This window comes from Heliangelus exortis, chromosome 24 (genome assembly GCF_036169615.1).
Source record: "Heliangelus exortis chromosome 24, bHelExo1.hap1, whole genome shotgun sequence".
NCBI lineage: Eukaryota > Metazoa > Chordata > Aves > Apodiformes > Trochilidae > Heliangelus > Heliangelus exortis.
This window is the reverse complement of record NC_092445.1, coordinates 2,097,565-2,118,168: the sequence shown is the minus strand read 5'-3', so window position 1 is coordinate 2,118,168 and position 20,604 is coordinate 2,097,565. Positions and strand designations below refer to the sequence as shown.

Sequence of the window (20,604 nt, the reverse complement as noted above, 5' to 3'; positions counted from 1 at the left end):
AGGGGAAGGCTCTGACGGCCAAAGTGAGAAGAAAAAGCCTTTCCCTCTGCCAGTCTCCCTGCTGGAGCTGTCTCCTCTCTCCCCTGCTGAACAGTCGTGACTGCAAAGGGGGGAAATGGATCAGACCAGCCTGCATCTGAAAGTGCCTCTCTTGTTCTGTGTCAGCCCTGCATCCCTCGCCCTCTCCTCCCACAGTGTCTCTGTTTTCTTTCTTCAGCACCATGTTTTGGTCTCGCATTGTTCATCCCTCTCCCTGGGCTGGGACCAAAAACCACTGAGGTTTCACTGCAGACCTTGGGCAAGCTCTGGGTCTGCACTTGTCTTGATTCCCAGAAGCTTCTTCTGCCTTGGCCTACATGCCCCTAGATAACTGGCACAGCAGCTACACCTCTGCTCCTCTGGCTCGCCTCCCTTTCTCTTTTCTTTGGGCAGAAAGGAACAGAAACCTGAAGTTCTTGAGCCATCCTGCTCCTGTGCCACGTCCCTAACTCCCCTGGTGGCTGGGGCAGGATGTCCCAGTGCTCCCCCTCATCTGAACAGCCCCCACTCCCCGCATCTGTGCCTTGACTTGCTGGGATACACGTGCAGAATAATCCAGACCCTGTTGCATGCCCACCCCAAGGAGCCTTGCTCACCTCTGCAGCACTGTGTCAGGAGAAGAGAGAAAAGTGTGGAAAGGTCAGTGCAGAGAGAAGTGAAAAAAGAGGGGGAAGATCTTCCTTCAGTGGGAGAGGCTCTTCCCATGCCCCAGGTCAAGCGTGCAGCTGGTTGGACTGTGTGGATGAGCTGGTGTTTGCATTCCTACAGATTGTATCTGCTGTGTGCATGTAGATGTATGTATCTGCTATTGTTTGGAAAGCCAGTCCCTCCAGGTTGTTTTGATGAACAGCATCACACTTAACACACACAAATGCCTCTGCTACTTCTCCTCACCCTTGTCCTGAAGTGCCACAAGCAGCCAGGAACACAACATTCCCTTTTAATAAAGTCAGAGGAGGTCCTCGTGGACCCCAGTTGTTCCTGCAGCTGGTCAGCATGCTAGAGCTCACAGCCAGTAGCCTGGCCTCACTTTTCACCGTGCAGAGCTGTTAGATTCACAAGCTGTGACATCCAGCAAAGGTGTCAAATAAAGTCTTTTGAACCCCTGTCCTGGATGTGAAATGTAGCATTGATGTGAATCTGTTTTGCTCCTCCAGCCTGCCTGGATGACTGCTAGTTTTGTGGCAGGTGAGCTGTTGTTCCTGAGAAGCTTCCAAACAGGTAAGATGTAGCTTGTAAAGTAACATTCCTGCTGGTTGTTTTACAGCTTCCCCTCTTGGTAACTCTGGTCCCATGACTTTTTATTTTGCAAACCACTACACGAGTCAAAATCAGCCAGACAGTCAAGCAACGCTTGCCCTGAGATTGGCAGTGATCCGTGGCTTGAGAACAAATAATTTCATTTAGCTACCAGCATCCACAAAAATGTCAGGGAACAAATCAGGTCCAGCAGAGCCTTGCAGCCAGACTCCAAGGGGTTGCCTTGGTCTCCTGACCCTTTGCAAGCAGGACCAGAATAACCCCTGCTGCTTCTTGCTGTCGGGAAACGCTTTGGACTAAACAAAGGGCCACAGCTGAGAGGTTGTCTCTGTTCTGGGGAAAAGACCAGTAAATGATCCTGCTTGTGAAAGATGCTGGGAGAATTTTCTGGGGAATGGTGGGAATTCAACTTCCTTTCCCATAACTCCTTCCCGCTCCAAAATGCCTTTCAAAACCGCCCATAAATCCCTGCCTTAAGTGCTGTGTAGGGAATTGCTGGAAGGGAGCAACTGCAGCTGTGATGGAATAATGCAGCATCCGTCTGGAAAGGGAGAGAAACTTCAAGAGCAAGAATAGGGCTATTGAGGACGGGGTCATCCCACTGGTGCCTGGGCTGCCCCGACCCGGCTGGAGGTGGTGGTGCTCAGTGCTCTGGTGTGGCATGGGCCACAATTACCAAATTATCCTCTGTGGGAGGCAGGCATACAAACCAGCCCTGCAGGCTATCCTGGTAAAACAAAACAGAGACAGTGGAAAAAAACCCAAACCAACCCACTTCCTGATCCCTGCGGATCAAACGGGAGCCGGAGTGGGTGGGAGGGCATCGGTTCAGACCCGAGGGGTTTTCTGCCCACAGCAATAGGGTGATCAGAACAGTAGCCCAGGACTGGAGCTTCATTTCCCCCCCATTCCCCCAGGGTTTTCTTTATCCTAAATGCCTTTTCTGACACATCCTGGCAACTTTTGATCTACCCTGTAGGGGAAATCCCTGAGCTCTCCACACATTCTCTTCATCATTGTTCTCCACGCAAAAGAACCATCAGGAAGAAGCCTCTGGGCACGCGTGGGCTGTGCTCACAGTGGGGATGGGGATGCTGGGTGGGGTTGAAGACCCTGCTCCACGCCAGCTCCCACGGAGGTGAGGCTGGAAGGAAACAGGGTCGTGATGAACGAGCCCTCATCTGCTGCTTGGAGGGGACAAAGCCCCCTCCAGGCTGTGGGAGATGGGCTGCACAGCAGGTGCTGTAGTAAAGACTTCTGAATTCCTCTGCATGCCAAATGTTGCTTCTCTCAGCCCCGCTGGTGCCTGCTCAGGGTGAAGAAATCTCCCTCCTGCGCGTCTGCATCTCTCTGTTTGTGGTGCAATCCCGGCCTGCCCTCTGCTGGTAAAATCCCAAAGCTGAGGAGGAGAAATCCTAAACCAGGCTCAGCATTTGGTTGGAAACCTGCCACCGGTGCTGGAAAATGGATGATTTTTTCTGATGACCATCAGGGACTGAGATACCACGCGGCAGCAGAGCTGCTGGGTGCTGGGTCACACACCAGTATCCTCGATGGGGATGGACTGGTGAGAGGAAGACATCAACAGATGTAACCTTTGCTTCAGGCACTGCAGGTCTGGGGCAGGTAACTGGGGGGATCTTGGGCCCCATTGATCACCAGAAACAGCAGTTCAGGGTACCAAGAACAGTGGGGCACCTGCAGAGGTTTTGGGCTCTCGTGAGGAGAAGATACCCCCAGCCCATCAGTTCATGTCAGGAGTGAACAGGACCAAGGAGGAAGCAGCACTGTAGTTGTCTGTGTGGTGTCCCCTGGGAAGGGACACAAATGGCAATAAATATGTTTCAAATAAAAGGCATTCTCAGTGTAACCACAGCAGCTGCTTGCAGCCGAAGGGCATTTCACGTGGATGCGTGTTCCTGGAGCTCTGCTGTGTTCTGACTTTGGCTGTCAGAGTGGGAATCGTTCCAAACTCCTTCCACAGCAAGATGTCCATCTCAGCCCATGGCTTCCCAGCTGGGGAGATGCTGGGCTGCGGAGGACCAAGCAGCAAAACAGCAGCAGTCACCAGGAGTGATCCCACCAAAGCACACCAGTGCTGTCCCCCAGTACTGCCAGCTGGTGGGAGGAAGATGATGAGCTCAGGGGGATGATGATTTGTGTCTTTAGAAAATAACCTGGATGGAAAGTATTGCTAAATATTACAACTTTGCTCTTGCTACCTTTTATTCTGCTACACTTGATTATTCCATTATTAGGATGGGATAGGTGCCATACCCCATGATAACATCATATCCCACTTTTACAGCAAATTTAAGGCACTTTAATGTAGATTGAAAAGTCAGCAGGCCAACCACCAACTATCTTAACAAGACATCCCTGGTTCCTGAAGGTCACTGATGAATCACTGGACCCCGTGCTGCTGTGTCCTCACGCTCTGCTGAAGATGCTGGGAAGAGATAATTATGGATCTCCCCGGAGCTGAATCTCGTGAGCGTGAAGCTATGGGATGGTGGTGGGGGGGGGTGTGAATCCCTCTCTTATACCTGCAGCTTTCTTCTGCATTCAGAATTTCCCAGGGAGATGTCAAGGACCAGGGTAGCCCATGATGTGAGCTGGGAGCTTACACTTATTCGAGGAAAAATTCTGCTCTGAAGGGGAAGAGGAAAATTGCTGTGGGAACGGCTCCAGCCTCTCATCATTTCATCACCTCTGATGGGACTGAGCTGCCCTGCAAGGCGTTCACTTGCAGAAGGTGGGGAGAAAAAACCCTAAACACCTTTCTGAAGGTTTTGTTTGTGGGTGTGTGTCCCTACCCAGGATCATTTTGCCCTAAATCTGAGCCACCATCTTCACGCAGGGACTTTGGTGTTGCTGAAGGGACTGCAGGACGTGGATTGAGCTGCCAGAGCGCGTGGCTCTTCAGATGCTGCCCCGGTGCCATTTTGCACAGTGACACCACAGACGGGCAGGGTTCGGGTATTCATTACCCTTATTTATTGAGTGCCCTGAGGGAGGTGGACGAACCCAGGAGGTGAGGGGTGGATATTGTTGGGCAGCCTGAGGAAAACCAGATGAGCAGCGAGGGGCTGGGGTCTGAAGGGGCGGTGTAATGTGGGGTCCTCTGTGCCCGTGTTCCTCATGCGGGACCAGAACGACCACGGGGAATTTGTGATTCCCCAGGGCTGGGAGCAATCGGGAAAGACACGGCGGCTCAGCTTGCCCTGGGCCACTTGAGGAGGGGGGAGCCACAGCTGCCCAACCCGCCCCGCCCGCCATGTCCCCTCTGAGGGGGCAGACTGCCGACCCCAAAATGGCGGCAAAAGTGCCCGCGCTTGGCCCGGCCCCTCCCCTCCCCTCCCCTCCTCAGCCCGGGCGGCCGCCGGGTCCTCCCCCCCGCTGGGGTCGCTGCAGCGGGCGGCGGGAGGGCGGGGGTCGCTCCGGGTTCCGCCGTCTCCTCCTCCTCCTCCTCTCGGCGGCGCGGCGGCCCCGCTCACGGCTATAAATGTCCGCCCGGTGCCCGCCGCCGCCTCTCCGCCCGCCGGGCCGCAGCGCGTGAGTCGGGGGTGCGGGTCCAGCACCGCCCCGGGCCGGGGCCGTGGGGGGGTGAGAAGGGGGTGAGGGGGGCGTTGGAACGGCGGGAGAGCGCGTTTGGGGCCCGCTGGCTCCTGTCAGCCCCGCAACCGCCTCTGCGGGGGGGTTTGTGGGAGCCGCTCCGTTGTGTGAGAGCGATCAACGGTAAAGGTAGCGGAGAGGGTTTTATTTCTAAAAGAGAGGTTCGTATAAATAGGTGTTATAGGGAGGGTTATTTTTCCTAGTTTGTATTGTTTTCTTTTTTTTTTTTTTTTAACCTCAGGAAGCCAAGAGGCTTCCGCTCCGCAGAACGGGGGCTGGGTTGGGCTCTTCCCGCACAACCCCGGGCGGTGTTCTGGGGGAGATCGAGGACGGTTCTGCCCCAGAGCAGGCCGGAGAAACCCTCAGGAGCCAGCGTATGAATTTTGGCTTCGTTTCCGAGCTCTCTTCTGGAGGCTTAACTTAGTTTTGTTTGTTTTGCTGATTTCCAGACACCTCTTTTTCCCCCCTCCCACCTCCCTGTCCCGGGCCTGGCTTGGCGAGTATCGTCCCCCCCAGTGCCCTCCTCACTTTGGTCACCGGCCTCTCGCCAGCCCTCTCCCCTCCTCCCAAGCTGTTTCTTCAAGCCCCCACTTAGAGAGTGGCTTTTAAATAAGATTTTTGAGTTTTTCCCCAGTTAAAAATTTACACAAAGCTTGACTTAAGCCCCAAGAATAAAACCGTCTCCGTTCCCGGTGGGAGCACGTGTTGGAGGGAAGATGAACGCGGCTGCCAGCAGTTACCCCATGGCATCGCTGTACGTGGGTGACCTGCACCCCGATGTCACCGAGGCCATGCTCTATGAGAAGTTCAGCCCTGCTGGACCCGTTCTCTCCATTCGGGTCTGCAGGGATATGATCACCCGGAGGTCCCTCGGCTATGCCTATGTCAACTTCCAGCAGCCAGCAGATGGTAAGTGACACAATCACATCTGCCACGGTTTTTTTCATTTTTATTAACTTTTTTTCCCTCCCCCCACTAATCCACTGCTCCTCCTGTGTGTTGCCGTTTAGCTGCCTACCAAAGTGTTACAGTTAACAGGATAAGTAATCACTTGCTAGTGTTTGTAGCTGGAATATTTTTTACTGCTTGGTATTTCCAGAATGCTGTACAAGTGCACACCTTGGCAACCTGTCTGATAGACAGATAGACCTGTTTCTCTCACTGATGTTAAACCTTGGAGACTTGGCTCTGTTCCACCTCACATAAAAGAAAAAATTTCCCTGTGTTCCCCTTCATTTTCCTGTTGATTTGGGCCATTTGTGTGACTCTTCATGCAGTCAGTCCTGACAGAAAAAGTTCAGAGTAGTCAGCCCTGGTTGAAAGTTCAGTTTGACTGGCAGGGAAGTGGTACTTTTGCATTAATGAGAAAGAAGATGAGTTGTTCAATGTATGGGCAACTAGGCTGTCTCACAGGCAGAAGCCAGGTTGATTTGCTTTTGCCAGGCTCTTTTTCTTCATACATTAATTTGGCTGCTGCTCAAGTAGGTATTCCAGAGCTGAAGCAGCAGTAGCATGTGAAAGATGGGACAGCAGAGGTCATTTTGCAACATGTCTTTTCTGGAAGAAAAGTAGGTCAGCATTTTCTGCCCTAGTTTTCAAAGCCTTTAAAGCTCACTGACTGGGCTAAGTTGCTTGCTCTGTGCTTATGATGATTGTATCTTTATGTGACAGACAGACACATCCAGAGGATAGTGAGGGCAGATTTTTCCCTTGAATTCAGGATCAATTCACACCAGGACAGACTTCAGCAGCCACGAAGTTTTCCTTTAAGCTGTAGTAGGTTATCCTTTGTATTTTTACAGCCAGCAGAGAGCGGCCTGTTTGTTGCACAGGGTGATGTGTTAACTTTGGCACAAAGTATTTGTTGTGTTAAAAACAAAACGTTATTCCAAAACTATTCCTGTGAGCTAGCAGAGCCTTTGGGGCTGAGCTTTTGGCTGGAGTGTTTGGATTTTGCATAGTCTGCTGGGACTGTGCCATCCCAACTTCCCTCCTCTCCCAGGGCAGGGGACCTTCTGCATGTGCCCTCCTTGGGTGCTGAGTGAGCTGGTTGAGCACTGCTGATCCTTTCTCTGTCAGGCTGATAAAAAGCTGCCTTGATCCCCAGTGTATGATCTTAAATCAGTGCATATTTGTAGGTGATGTTTTATGGTAATAAATCCGCAGGAACTGAGAGGGAGGTTGCATCATTCTGGGCTCCTGGGGAGGCAGCAGACATTTTAGGAAGTCTCAGTGCTTCAAGTGATCCTTTGACAAAGTGAGTGGTGTCTTGTTACTGGTTGATCTTAGAAGGTCAAGTGATTTAGACCTAATCATTGACAACATCTTGGAGGAAAAATATTCAAACTTCTCCCCTTGTGAAGTGATCTCCTCTTCTGAAATGCTTCTGAGTTCTGGGAAACTGCAACATGTGTTACTTTGAGTCAAACCCAGCTGCTGTACTGAATGGAATGCAGCAGAACATGAGCAGATAGTTGGGGAGAGATGAGGTGGTGCAGTCCCTCTGAAACAAAGACCTGAATATGAAGGATATAATTTTTATTATCAAATATAAAAGTTTGGCTTTTGTTTTCAAGGTGGCATTACACAGCACTGAAGGTGTGAGATGGAAGGGTCTGTTTTCTCCAGGAATGCATAATCAGAAATGCTTTTGAGCTTCATTTTGCCAGATCTGTGGGGAAGGTGTTCTGTAGCACTGCAGGGAGCCACTTAAATCAGTGACAGTAGATGCTAAAAAATACCTTGTACAAGTAGCCAAAAGGCTTTGGGCTCTGAAAACTTTTAGGGAAGGTCTTGTGGGGACTTTGTTGGTATGCTTGATGTGTTAGTAAGTATTAAAGAAGTTGCCAAATGATAGTTTGTGTTTCCCTGACACCCTTTGTGGAAGCATGAGAGCTTTGTAAATCTGGAGAGAAAATGCTTTAACTCTTAAGTGAGAAATTAGAATATCTGTGTGCTTAGAGAGAGACCATGGAGCAAACCAAGTCAATTATTTCTCATTACATGGGGCCACCAGGAGCTCACATTGTTAAATGCTGACCAAGCTCTATGCTTCCATAGTTCCTGTGTCCAAATAAGTTAAAAGCTTGTGGTTTGTTCTTTATATTTTTTTGTTAGCTCGTGGAGTGATGCATGACTCTGGAAGGGGTTACTTTCTGGTCATACATTGTCCCCTGGGTAGTCTGCTGCAGAGGGGTTATTTTTAGTGAAAATAAGCCCTGCTGGTTTTGATTGTGGTTCCTTGGTGTAATAACCAGTGAATGCTGAATGTTACATCTGTCATCCTCTGATAGGCAGATTAAGAAAAGCCTTCAAAGTTCTGGCTAATTCAGGCTCAGCTGTGGTCGTTAATATTTATCCTTCTTGAAAGAAAAGCTGAATTTCCTTTTTCATGTGTTCCTCATGCAATTTAATTGCATTCCAGGGTTTCATAACATTGTCAACTGTCATGTCAGGAACAACTCGGATGATGAAGCAGAGAAACTTGAATATGGCTGTAGAGATGAGCTGTTCTGGAAGTACAGAGAAAACAGAACATTTCCCAAGCTAAGGAGGAACACAGCTGGGATTAGATAAGAGCCTCAGAAGAAAGGTGCAGAAGACTATAGATAAACTTTTTGTCTCTTCCTTAAAGAAGAGAAGACAATGCAAGGAAGATCTGGGTAATGTAAATGCAGGTGTGAAGCCAACAGGGAAGGATGGTTCCTTACATGTGCTTCATTGCCAACAGCATTTTATTCTCACTCAGCAGTCAAGGGGTTTAAGTTTGTCTGTATGCAACCTCTCCTCTTTTTGAAAATGAGGGGTTAAATTTGCACTGTGTGCTTTTGTCAGGTCTCTTTTGCTTTGAGACCTAAGGGAGAGTCTAGAGGTTTGCAGAGCAGTTAACTTGTGCAGTTTCTCCTGGGTGAACCTTGGTGTGTTTGTGTGGTGATCTGTCCTTACACTGCTCAGCCACAGTCACTAATTCCAGCAGTGTGTTAGCTCTGCATCAGGGAGCCTCTAGAGGAGATTAATTTCCTTGAGGCCTAAGGCAAGCTGCAAGGAGTGTTCATGTGCTTTCCCTATTCAGAATGCTGAGGAAGAGGAATGAAAAGGGAGCTCTGCAAGGGGTTAAGAGTGTGTATAATGTTATATATGAGTTGCAGTTGAGTCTGCTGGAAGGATGACAGGAACCAGTGGGAGAGAAACAGATACAGGAACTGAAATGGCTTAAGCTTTGTGGCTTAAATAGAAGAAAATGAGAAGGTGTTTGCTCAGATTAAGGAAGTGAATCAGATGTGCTTAGTCTGAGTCATTCACATAATTTATCCTGATCTTTTACAGGTTTTCTTAGGCACCAGTGTAAGGTGATTGCATTTCCACCTGGGGTATGACAGAGCTTTCTCAGATCAGGGGATCTATCTAGGGCTTTCTTAAACCACTGATGACAAGAAGTGTCTGAGTGAATTTCAAGCAGAGTATAATAATGGAGCAGAATAAGCAAGCTGCTGAAAGAGCAGTGCAATATCATCATCTGAAGTGTGTGTTTAGGAGGCTTGAAAGACCTGGGAGTAAGTTCCTAAGTAGTCTGTACCTTGGTAGCTGCTGCAGGAGGTTTCACAGCTCTCTCTAGCTACATGCCACTGCTTCATCTGCTCATCACCTTTCAGCAGGAGCCCTGTTTCTGCTGCAAATGGTATCTACAACCAGTTTGTGTCCCTGCCAGTGCCTGCTTCTGGAGGACCTCTCCCTGCTATAAATAAACACTGCCAAATTTGACAAGCTGGGCCAAGTTGCCTGCTGAGGTGCCTACTAGGAATGGACTGCAGGTTGATTCAGAGCAGCAGCTGAGGAATCATTTTAGAGAGGCACTTAATTGCTTGTAACACCTTTGACTAAACAGGGCTGGTAGAATTGTAGCAAGTAGAACTTTCTTCCTTAAATTATTTTTTTTTTGTTCTTTTTGCATGCCTGACTACTTCAGGAGTGAAGCCCACCAGAGTCTCTTTTCCAGCTGGGAGTTGAGGGGCTGGGGAAAATAGCACCACTTAAATTAAAAGAAGTGCTTACAAAAAACATTACAAAGCTCATGACAATTTTGGAGAAACTTCTGTACAGTTGAAACTGGCTTTGAGGGTGGGAAGTGCAGGAGGCTTTTGTAGACAATGTCTCATTGGAGTTCCTAGAGAGAGTTCCATGAAATACTGAGTGATTTCTGTAGTTGCATTAGCAGTCACGTGTAAGGAAGAAGGTGTTTGAATCAATGTTTTTCTTGAATTTGCTGCTCCTGAAATCTAATTAGCAAGTATCACGGGTTTAAAGGTGGCCTGGAAGAATTGAGACAAAACCTGAGTTCTGGCCTGTTAATATTCCTTGGTTTTAATGCCTGTCTATCCCTCTCTTTCTCTGCTTCATGCTGGGAATTAACAATCTGTCTTTTTCCCTGCACACTCCGTGCTGGGCGTGTTTTCTGGCACAGAAGAGTCCCAAGCATCTCAATTTTATGAACAAGATCCTAATGTGTGTACGTAATGATCCTTTTAATATATCAGTAGGTAGCAGAAATAGAATCACAGAAGGGAGGGTTCAGTAGAGGTTAGAATGACAGTGCTGGGGTTTGAGACTTTAGATAAACACTTCCCTGTTAATCAGAATGGGTAAACAGACTTTTTTTTTTTTTTTTTTCTCAGATTTTTGTCCACTTTTGCTGTCATCTTTAGATTGAGCAATTTGGGAATCATTTTTTGGCCACATAATTTATAGAGGCTGACTCATGATAACTTGAGCCACGTGTTCAGGCACGTTTTCCCTGACCTGACAGGGAGATAATCCTTTTCTCTTAATAGAAATGAGTATGAGCTTCATGAAAGCAAACAAACCAGTCACTTTTGTTACTTTTTTTTTTTTCCCCTCCACAGTTTCCTGAATTTCCTTTCCTCCTTTGGGTGGAGCAGTTTATAATAATAAAAATTATAACTAATGAACTCCAGGCATTTTGACATTCATTTTGCTGTGATTGTTAAAACATTGCTATCATGTAAATTTACAATAGTCTGTTAAACCTATGATAGGCTTAAACACAGCCAGTGACCAGGCTGCAAAAGCTCCCTTGAAACATCAAGTTTAAAAAAAAAATCACTTTAATTGGTTGATTTTGATAATGACCCCATGTATCTCCTTGAGCTGAGTGAAATTCAGAGAAAATGATCCCCCACGACTTTTATTTTTTAATAAACCACAGAAATTTGTTCTTGCCTTCTCTTGCAGCTGAGCGTGCTCTAGATACCATGAATTTTGATGTGATCAAAGGAAAACCCATTCGCATCATGTGGTCTCAGAGGGACCCCTCCTTGAGGAAGTCAGGGGTTGGGAATGTCTTCATTAAGAACCTGGACAAATCCATTGATAACAAGGCACTTTATGACACATTCTCAGCATTTGGCAATATTTTATCCTGCAAGGTGAGATGTGGTTCCTTCACCTGGGTCTGTTTGTAGCTGTGATATGAGCAAACATGTCCAGCATGGGAAGGGAAAAGGTCACCTTTCCCCAGGGGAGGTGAGGAGGCAGAGTTGACCAAAAGTCAGGGATTACTGATGTTATATCAGATTTGGTCATGAAGTGTGTGAGTCTGAAAACACAGACACCTTGTGTGTGGAAACACGGGCAACTTGTGTGTGAAAACACAGACAATTGTGTGTGGAAACACGGGCAACTTGTGTGTGGAAACACGGGCAACTTGTGTGTGGAAGCACGGGCAACTTGTGTGTGGAAACACGGGCAACTTGTGTGTGGAAGCATGGGCAACTTGTGTGTGGAAGCACGGGCAACTTGTGTGTGGAAACAGGGGCAACTTGTGTGTGGAAGCACGGGCAACTTGTGTGTGGAAGCACGGGCAACTTGTGTGTGGAAGCACGGGCAACTTGTGTGTGGAAACACGGGCAACTTGTGTCTGAAAACACGGGCAACTTGTGTGTGGAAACACGGGCAACTTGTGTGTGGAAACAGGGGCAACTTGTGTGTGGAAACAGGGGCAACTTGTGTGTGGAAACAGGGGCAACTTGTGTGTGGAAACAGGGGCAACTTGTGTGTGGAAACAGGGGCAACTTGTGTGTGGAAACAGGGGCAACTTGTGTGTGGAAACAGGGGCACCTTGTGTGTGGAAACACGGACACCTTGTGTGTGGAAACACGGACACCTTGTGTGTGGAAACACGGACACCTTGTGTGTGGAAACACGGACACCTTGTGTGTGGAAACACGGACACCTTGTGTGTGGAAACACGGACACCTTGTGTGTGGAAACACGGACAATTGTGTGTGGAAACACAGACAATTGTGTGTGGAAACACAGACAATTGTGTGTGGAAACAGGGGCAACTTGTGTGTGGAAACGGGCAACTTGTGTGTGGAAACAGGGGCACCTTGTGTGTGGAAACACGGACACCTTGTGTGTGGAAACACGGACACCTTGTGTCTGAAAACACGGACACCTTGTGTCTGAAAACACAGACAATTGTGTGTGGAAACAGGGGCAACTTGTGTCTGAAAACACAGACAATTGTGTGTGGAAACACGGACAACTTGTGTGTGGAAGCACAGGCAACTTGTGTGTGGAAGCACAGGCAACTTGTGTGTGGAAGCACAGGCAACTTGTGTGTGGAAGCACAGGCAACTTGTGTGTGGAAGCACAGGCAACTTGTGTGTAGAAACAGGGGCAACTTGTGTGTAGAAACAGGGGCAACTTGTGTGTAGAAACAGGGGCAACTTGTGTGTAGAAACAGGGGCAACTTGTGTGTAGAAACAGGGGCAACTTGTGTGTAGAAACAGGGGCAACTTGTGTGTAGAAACAGGGGCAACTTATGTGTGAAAGCACGGGCAACTTGTGTGTGGAAACAGGGGCAACTTGTGTCTGAAAGCACGGGCAACTTGTGTCTGAAAACAGACAACTGTGTCTGAAAACACAGACAGCTTGTGTCTGCAAACACAGACAACTTCCCGGCGTTGACCCTTGCCAATAACCCATTTTCCCACGCTGACCTTGTGCCCGAATGCCACAGAGGTGCAAACTTCCTCATTTTGTTTTCCTTCCCCTCTTTGCAGGTGGTGTGTGATGAGAATGGCTCTAAGGGCTACGCATTTGTGCACTTTGAGACCCAGGAGGCTGCAGATAGGGCCATCGAGAAGATGAACGGCATGCTGCTCAACGACCGCAAAGTGTGAGTGTCACAGCCAGCAGCACCAGCGAGCGCATGAACCGTGATGCCTCTCGGTATTAACAGGGACACACAAGGCACTGGTTCTCCTGGCCCGAGCCTTGGCCTGCTACCTCTCCACTCCAGGGCTGGTGAGTGACCCTGCCCAAGCCATGGCCTGCTCTTCCTCCATTCCAGGGCTGGTGGCTTTCCCTAACCAAGCCTTGGTTTGCTTAGTGGGCTGGGGTGGGTGGCTGTGGCCAGAACTCTCCACTGTGGAGCTGGGTGGGTATTCTTGTCTGACTCTGCCATAGGACAGGTGATTTTTCTGCTTGCTCTGTGGCCTCTTTGTCCTTTTTCCTGTCACCTTTTCTTGTCCCCATTCCCAGCTCCTACTACACAACTCATTTTTTACCTCACTGCAAATCACACGTTTTTTTTTTTCTGCTCTTTGTGACCAAGCTGCTTATTGGGATGTTCATTCTTGCTTGCAGGTTTGTTGGGAGATTCAAGTCTCGGAAGGAGAGGGAGGCTGAGTTGGGAGCCAAGGCAAAGGAATTCACCAATGTTTATATTAAAAACTTTGGGGATGACATGGATGATGAAAGACTAAAGGAGCTCTTCAGCAAATATGGTAAATACAGACACACTTTTAATGAGGCTATGAATGTTATGACCTGTGGTGGTTTAACAGTGCTGCTACCATCTGTACAGCCCTATGTGGATCACTGTGAGGCTGAGGAATAGAAAGAGTTGAGCTGTGGATAGAAGCTCTGCCAAGTGTTGGACCTGAGGCAGAGGCTGACCAGCAGATGAAAGGGAGAAGGCTGGGACTAGTGTATGGAGTTTAATAGTCTCAAAATAGTTTCATGATACTTTACTAACCCTGTCCCTTGATAACAGGTAAAACTCTGAGTGTTAAAGTGATGACAGACCCCACTGGGAAATCCAAAGGCTTTGGCTTTGTAAGCTTTGAAAAGCATGAAGATGCTAACAAGGTAAGACTTTTTTTTTTTTTTTGTGCTGCAAGAAAAAGTTGGTTTATCTTAGGAGCCTGTTACTAATCTGGTAGAAAATTCTGCCTCAAGCTTAACCCTTTCTAGATGTAGGGGTTTAGAAACCTTTAGCATGTTACTAGCTTGACATTCAAGGGTAACCTGGCATTTTTGCAGGTTACTAGCTCCACACCAGTGCAGTGTTATAATGAAGAATGTTAATTGCTGAAGAAATGCTACAGTGTGAGGCTTCAGGAGGAGGAAGACAGAATGAGAACATTGCTTAGAAATGGTCTTCTCTAAGCAGAACGGTCATTAAAATTTTTCCTTAATTGCAAGAAAGGATAGGAATAAATTTACAAATTGCTTTTAGTGCAACACTACAGTGGAGTTTTCAGCTTGGTTCCTGCTGGTAACTTCAGTTTGTCTTTAATTATCCCCTTGCTGCACAGAGGCAGTGCAAAGGTAATGTGGTAAAACCCTTTTGTTGGCTAACAGGGAGGGATCCAGGGTGAGCTTTGGACAGTCCTTTGTTCTTAACAGGATCAGGTGCTGCCTTGTTTCAGCAGCTGACAGTTTCCTCTTGAACCCTCTCCCCAGGCAGTAGAAGACATGAATGGGAAGGACATCAATGGGAAGATGGTGTTTGTGGGCCGAGCACAGAAGAAAGTTGAGCGTCAGGCAGAGCTGAAGCGGAGGTTTGAGCAGCTGAAACAGGAGAGGCTCAGCCGGTACCAGGTGAACTGTCTGGTTTCTTTCTGATTTAAAGCTCTGTTTTCATTCTCCTGGCAGGCTTGGGAGGCATTGACAGAGCAAATCAGGCATTGTCCATGAGGAGGTAAAATGTGAAAGGCAACTCTGAGAGCAAAGGGGGCATCAGGGTGTAATCGTGGCAATGAAATGGTTTTGAGGAGATGAGAAAACAGCTTGCAGTCTACTTTGTTTTCTTATGGGAATACCTAGAGGGATGGAAAGAGCAACCTGTGCTGTTATCTTTCAAATTAATGGTAAAACTGGGTCATGTCAGATAATGCATTTGAATCTTCCCTGCTCCTGGTGATACAGTGCTGGACTGGGGACATGGAATGCAACAGGAAAGGCAGAGGAAATCCAGATGAGCTCCCTTTCACCACAGTGGGACTTGTCTCTACACCTTTGCAACATTTATGGCCTTCAACTTTGGGTCATGCAAAGGGAACATTGTGCTAAATTGAGAGTTTTTAGACAAGTTTCAGTTCCAGCAGATAGGTGCTAACAATTGATATGCTCAAGATTTTCTTTAATGTTACAAATATCTTCATGTTCTCTCCCTTTTAGGGTGTTAATTTATACATTAAAAACCTCGATGACACTATAGATGACGAAAAACTGAGGAAGGAGTTCTCACCTTTTGGGTCAATAACAAGTGCCAAGGTATTGTGGGGTTTAGGGGTATTTGGATTGTAAAGCCTGAAGAAGGAACTGTTATCAACATGGGATTGAAGGGCAGTTCTTATCCCCCCTGCTTGTTGTGGTCCTGAGTATATCTAGATTAGTAAATACATAGATTTTTTTGGCTTTTGGGATTTTACTGAAAACTTGCTTCTTTCCCTCATGAAAAGAGGTGACAAGCAAACTTGTTTGAGGTGACTCCCAGTCATGAAATAACATTTCCCTACACATGTTTAGAAGCTGCACCAAATCTTTCCCATTCCTTACTGTGCAGTGTAGGCCTGGGGATACATGGTGCTTATAGAAAAGTAGAGTGAATCCAGACAGGTGACTTCATCCATTGAGTCCCTGCCTCTACACCTCTGCAACAGTCATGTCCTACCTGCCTGAAATCTGACATTTAAAAAAATAATGGATTCTTAGGCTTAGTTCTTGTGATGGTGCTGCACTAGCAACTCGTCTTTACTGCAGGTGATGCTGGAAGATGGACGGAGCAAAGGGTTTGGCTTTGTCTGCTTTTCCTCTCCAGAGGAAGCTACAAAAGCTGTGACAGAGATGAACGGGCGAATCGTGGGCTCCAAGCCCTTGTATGTTGCACTTGCTCAAAGGAAAGAGGAGAGAAAAGCTCATCTCACCAATCAGTACATGCAGCGCATCGCTGGGATGAGAGCCCTGCCAGCCAACACCATCATCAATCAGTTCCAGCCTGCTGCTGGGGGATATTTCATGCCTGCTGTTCCCCAGGTAAGATAAGATAGTGTTTGGGTGTTATTTTTTTTTACCCTGTCCTGGAGCTTTGTTGGTTCAGCTGCAGTAATCTCATTGAGCTTTTCTTATGCAAAGAATAAACATATTGTTAAGCAAATAACTCCTCCCGAGGGGTGCAGTCTGGGGAGTTAACTCTGGGACTTCCCTGCGTGTGAATTGAGTGGCGAGTGCTGGCAAGAGCTGCCAAAACAGATGAACAATGTTTTTTACTTGCCTAGAGCTTTACATGATCTTTTTTCCAGGCTCAGAGCAGACCCACTTACTATGCACCCAACCAAATGACACAGATGAGACCCAACCCACGCTGGCAGCAAGGGGGAAGACCTCAAGGTGAGACAACGTTGGGAGACAACATTTTGGTTGTGTGCTTCTCATGCCTGTCCTTCCACTCCTTTCCATGCACAACCCCGGCCTGCTTTCCTGTAGCTGACTGTCCTGTCTTTGCTAGGTCAGTCCTGTTTTGAGGATTTCCCCTCATTTCTTCCCTTTAGGCTTCCAGGGAATGCCAAATGCCATGCGCCAGTCTGGACCACGGCCAGCACTGCGCCATCTGACCCCTGCCAGCAATGCTCCTGCCTCTCGTGGCCTCCCTGCTGCTGCCCAGAGAGTTGGTAAGGTGTCTGCCCCCCAGGCTCTTCCCCTTGGCTCTGAGGGAGGAGGATGTTAAATTTTGACTTCTACTTCCAAAGATCTTGTTGTTTGGATAACCAAAAGCCACCTGGAGCAAGGGGCAGAGGCAGGACCTGAACCTTTCCTGTCTCCTTGCTGTGCAGTGAAGTTCTGGGGACAGTTGGTGCTATAGCATTTCCAATCCAGATGGGTTCCACTGGAGTGGAAAACAGTACTGGAGTGGATGGGTTTCCTTTGGAACTCATCTCCACACTTCTGCAATATTTACCACTTTAAAAAGGCTTTGTAGGTTATGGGTGTTGTTGTTGGAGTAGAGCATTCAAATTATTCTAATGAACAGCTAGTAAAAACTTTAAATACAAGATACGGAGTCCATGGCTCAGTTTTAGTGAGAATGGCCCTTTCCTAAAGTAGCCAATTGCATTTTGGAGACACCAGTTTCTAAAGAAGGATTAGGCTGTGTGTAGTCTGAGTTCAGCAGTTAAGATCAGACATCCCAACATGTTTGGGTGCTGATACCAATGTTTGTCATTCTTTTCTCCTCCTTTTGCAGGTGTTGGCACTGCAGCACAGAATTTAGCTCCTCGTCCTCCTGTAGCTGCCCCTGCTCCCAGAGCAGTTCCTCCTTACAAATATGCCTCAAGTGTCCGTAGCCCCCACCCAGCTGTGCAGCCCTTGCAGGTAACATGAGGGGCTGGGCTGTGGAGCCTGAAACCCCTGAAGGAGCCTGTGAAACCCCTGAAGGATTTTTACAGAAAATTGAAGCTGCTTTTATAACCCAGAGAGGCAGCAGAAGTTGAAATTCAGAAATGTGGCAATTGTACCTTTGCCAGGGGCAACCTCCTTGTTTATCTGCCTTGTACTTGTAAGCCCTTTTTTACCCAGATTTGCTGTAAGGACATTTTTCTTGGTTCTTTGCTTTTCTGTTTTGCAGCCATTTCATTTTCTCTTTGCCCCAAATCCTTCCTTGAAGGCAGAATTTGCTTTTCCCACAAAACTCTGCAGCCTATAAAAAGAAAAGCAGGCGTGGATATTGCTCTTTCTCAAGTGAGATATTTGTCTCACAATGTTTGACCCAGTTTTTGTAAGGTAATTACTGTGCCCATGTGTGACATTCAGGAGTTTTGAGTTCAGGACTTAGAGGAAGCATGTTTTTGAACCAAGGGCAACTTATCTGTCCCTAAGTCTGCTGTAGGCTTGACAAAGCTTGTTTTAGAAGGAGTGAGTATCTTCTTACTGTCTTTAGGAAGCAATCAGCCTGGTATCTATTTCAGAACCCTCATATCTGCTTTTCTTTAGGCACCTCAGCCTGCAGTACATGTGCAGGGACAGGAACCACTTACAGCTTCCATGCTGGCTGCTGCCCCTCCCCAGGAGCAGAAACAGATGTTGGGTAGGTGAAACTCCAGTTCTTGCAGATACTTAATTGGGAAATAAATCCCCTCAGGTTCCCAAGACGACTTTTGAGTTGAAACTCAGCTGTCTGAACTTTTTTTTTTTACTTTTTTTTTCCCCCCCCCAGGAGAACGTTTGTTCCCTCTGATTCAAGCTATGCACCCCAGCCTTGCTGGGAAGATCACAGGGATGCTGCTGGAGATTGACAACTCTGAGCTGCTGCACATGCTAGAATCTCCTGAGTCCCTCAGGTCCAAGGTAAACTGAGCTGTTCTTTTAACAGGGTGGCTTGGGGGAGGGCCACAAAGAGCAGGTCTCACTGGATAATTTGTCTCCTGAGGTGGAGGAGGCTGTTGCAGTGTTGCAGGCTCACCAAGCCAAGAAAGAAGCTGCCCAGAAGGTGGGCGTGGTTGCTGCTACCTCTTAAACCCAGGATGTCTGGTGAGTGTCTGGGACCTCAGCTTCCCTTAAAAGCTTCCAGAATCAGAGTAAAAAAGCAGTGAGTCTGCAGGGCTGGGTAGGTCTGGCTGCAGCACTTGTCTGCTTTTAATCCACTCTTTAAAAACAAAACCAAACAAAGCTCTCTAAAAGAGAGCTTTTAGTTTCTCCCAACTGAATCCTTATTGCAGAAGCATTTAGAAGTGTTCTTCAGAAATTTCATTTTAATTAAGTATCAGAAGGATGTGGCAGAAGTCCCTGAAGTGATCCTAGTAGCTGACATGTCAAGGGAAGGCACAGTGTATTGAAATGAGTTGTGAAACAGCTACTCTGGGGAGTAAGATGAGAAACCCAAGATATTCTAGTGACTTTGAGGCTAAATAGTCAGATAATGGCCATTCCTTATCCTTATGGTTTGTAGCTCTGGAAACCTTGGAGCAAGGTGTGCCATGTGTGGGTGACTTCTCTTCCTCTTTTCCTCTAGGATGCAAAGAAGCCAAATAGCCCTTTTGTAGACATCAGCTCAAGATGTTTGAAGATTCTTCACTGTCCTGCAGATCTCAGTGCCATGCATCCTATCACATAGTTATATTGCATTTTGTAAATTAATCTTTAAGATCTTATTTAAAAAGCAAACTCTGAAGCTCTAGATTTCCAAAACAAGAATTGGGCTTGCAAGCTTTTCCTTTGTGGTCAGAACAGAGCTATCCTTTGTGTCTTCTAAGGAGGGACACTGAGGATTTTAGGTTCAGAGTATTTTGTGGTTTTGGTTTTAACTGAACTATCCAGTTTGGAAAGTCTGGAAAGCATTTATCAATAAAGAAATAAAAACTTTCACTGTATTTTGTCTTTTTTTTTTCTTCCAGATTTGATAAGTAAATGTGATGCAGGTTAATTAAATTAAACTGGCAGGCATTTACCATGATTGATACATTAAAACTGTGATTTAATTGAGTTATGCTTCATGTTAGTGTTGGATAATTACTATTTTGAGGCAGTTGTGTTAAAATTATACCCCAGGCAGGTTAGGTTGGGTTTGATTAGTGTCTGAGTGAGAGAGAGTGGTGATCTAATGGAAAAGTTTGGGTGTTACTCTGCAGGAGATGAGAAGCATTGCTGTTCTTTGTGTGTATTTCTAGGTTTCCAGCTGGATTTTTTTCTTTAATGCCTCTGCTGCCATTTTAAACTATAAAGGTGGCTCTGTTTTGGCAGTGGGGCTGTTAAATGCTTTGTGGACTAATTTTGTTGACCTTTGGTGGTAGAAGAAGTGTTCCTCAGGTCAGTATCTGGGCTTCTGCAGCACCTCAGATGCTTCTGCTGCAGGCAGGGGCTGGTGCAGACATGGGCAGGGGCTCCAGGGGAACCGAGGCTTCATTTGGGCTTGAAGAACACATCGAGGCTGGTGGGGGGAGTGTCCCAGGAAGACAGGGGAGGGATCAGGATGCAATTTTCCTGGTGTACAATAAGCAAAAATCCCTGTGAAGATGTGCTGGGGTGGGGGTGGTGGGAGCTGAGCACTCTGCCAGCACCTCCTGCTTCCTACTGCAGGTCCCAGGGGAGGGAGGTCCCGTGTCCCCTTCCCCATCCAAGTGCCAGGTCCTGCCCTTTGGCCACAACAACCCCATGGGGAGCTCCAGGCTGGGCACAGAGTGGCTGAGAGCAGCCAGACAGAGAGGGACCTGGGAGTCTGGATTGCCAGGAAGCTGAAGAGGAGCCAGCAGTGTGCCCAGGTGGCCAAGAAGGCCAATGGCATCCTGGGCTGGCTCAGGAACAGCGTGGCCAGCAGGTCCAGGGAAGGGATTCTGCCCCTGTGCTCAGCCCTGGGGAGGCCACAGCTTGAGTCCTGTGTCCAGTTCT

General features: G+C 47.6%; 2 protein-coding genes and 3 non-coding genes across 7 annotated transcripts in view; all 5 read left to right on the top strand.

Moving 5' to 3' along the window:
* Positions 1–1,149, top strand: part of HEYL (hes related family bHLH transcription factor with YRPW motif like) — a 10,522-nt gene extending 9,373 nt beyond the window's left edge. The window contains exon 5 of the mRNA XM_071768125.1: positions 1–1,149. This exon is cut by the window's left edge and continues 1,458 nt beyond it. The gene's annotated coding sequence lies outside the window, so the exon portion shown is untranslated.
* Positions 1,150–4,697: 3,548 nt separating this feature from the next.
* Positions 4,698–19,589, top strand: PABPC4 (poly(A) binding protein cytoplasmic 4). Of its 3 annotated transcripts, none has more exons than XM_071768123.1 (16): positions 4,698–4,854; positions 5,578–5,823; positions 11,164–11,357; positions 12,999–13,114; positions 13,585–13,724; positions 13,994–14,088; positions 14,686–14,823; positions 15,403–15,498; positions 15,988–16,260; positions 16,527–16,614; positions 16,776–16,895; positions 17,468–17,595; positions 18,214–18,307; positions 18,437–18,567; positions 18,650–18,750; positions 19,232–19,589. In XM_071768123.1, exons 2-15 carry the CDS (start codon positions 5,631–5,633, stop codon positions 18,734–18,736), a joined length of 1,893 nt encoding a protein of 630 aa, XP_071624224.1. In that variant the 5' UTR covers positions 4,698–4,854; positions 5,578–5,630; the 3' UTR covers positions 18,737–18,750; positions 19,232–19,589. The 3 variants fall into 3 exon arrangements, with proteins under 3 accessions (XP_071624224.1, XP_071624223.1, XP_071624225.1); XM_071768122.1 differs by having other exon boundaries at positions 4,722–4,854; positions 5,549–5,823; XM_071768124.1 differs by lacking the exons at positions 4,698–4,854; positions 18,650–18,750 and having other exon boundaries at positions 5,484–5,823; positions 19,232–19,433.
* LOC139807310 (small nucleolar RNA SNORA55) lies at positions 15,118–15,251 on the top strand. Its single transcript, XR_011730525.1, has one exon. It is a non-coding gene; the product is annotated as a small nucleolar RNA SNORA55 (small nucleolar RNA).
* Positions 15,759–15,889, top strand: LOC139807304 (small nucleolar RNA SNORA55). Its single transcript, XR_011730519.1, has one exon. It is a non-coding gene; the product is annotated as a small nucleolar RNA SNORA55 (small nucleolar RNA).
* On the top strand, positions 17,024–17,180 carry LOC139807305 (small nucleolar RNA SNORA55). The gene has a single exon (XR_011730520.1). It is a non-coding gene; the product is annotated as a small nucleolar RNA SNORA55 (small nucleolar RNA).
* Positions 19,590–20,604: the final 1,015 nt, after the last annotated feature.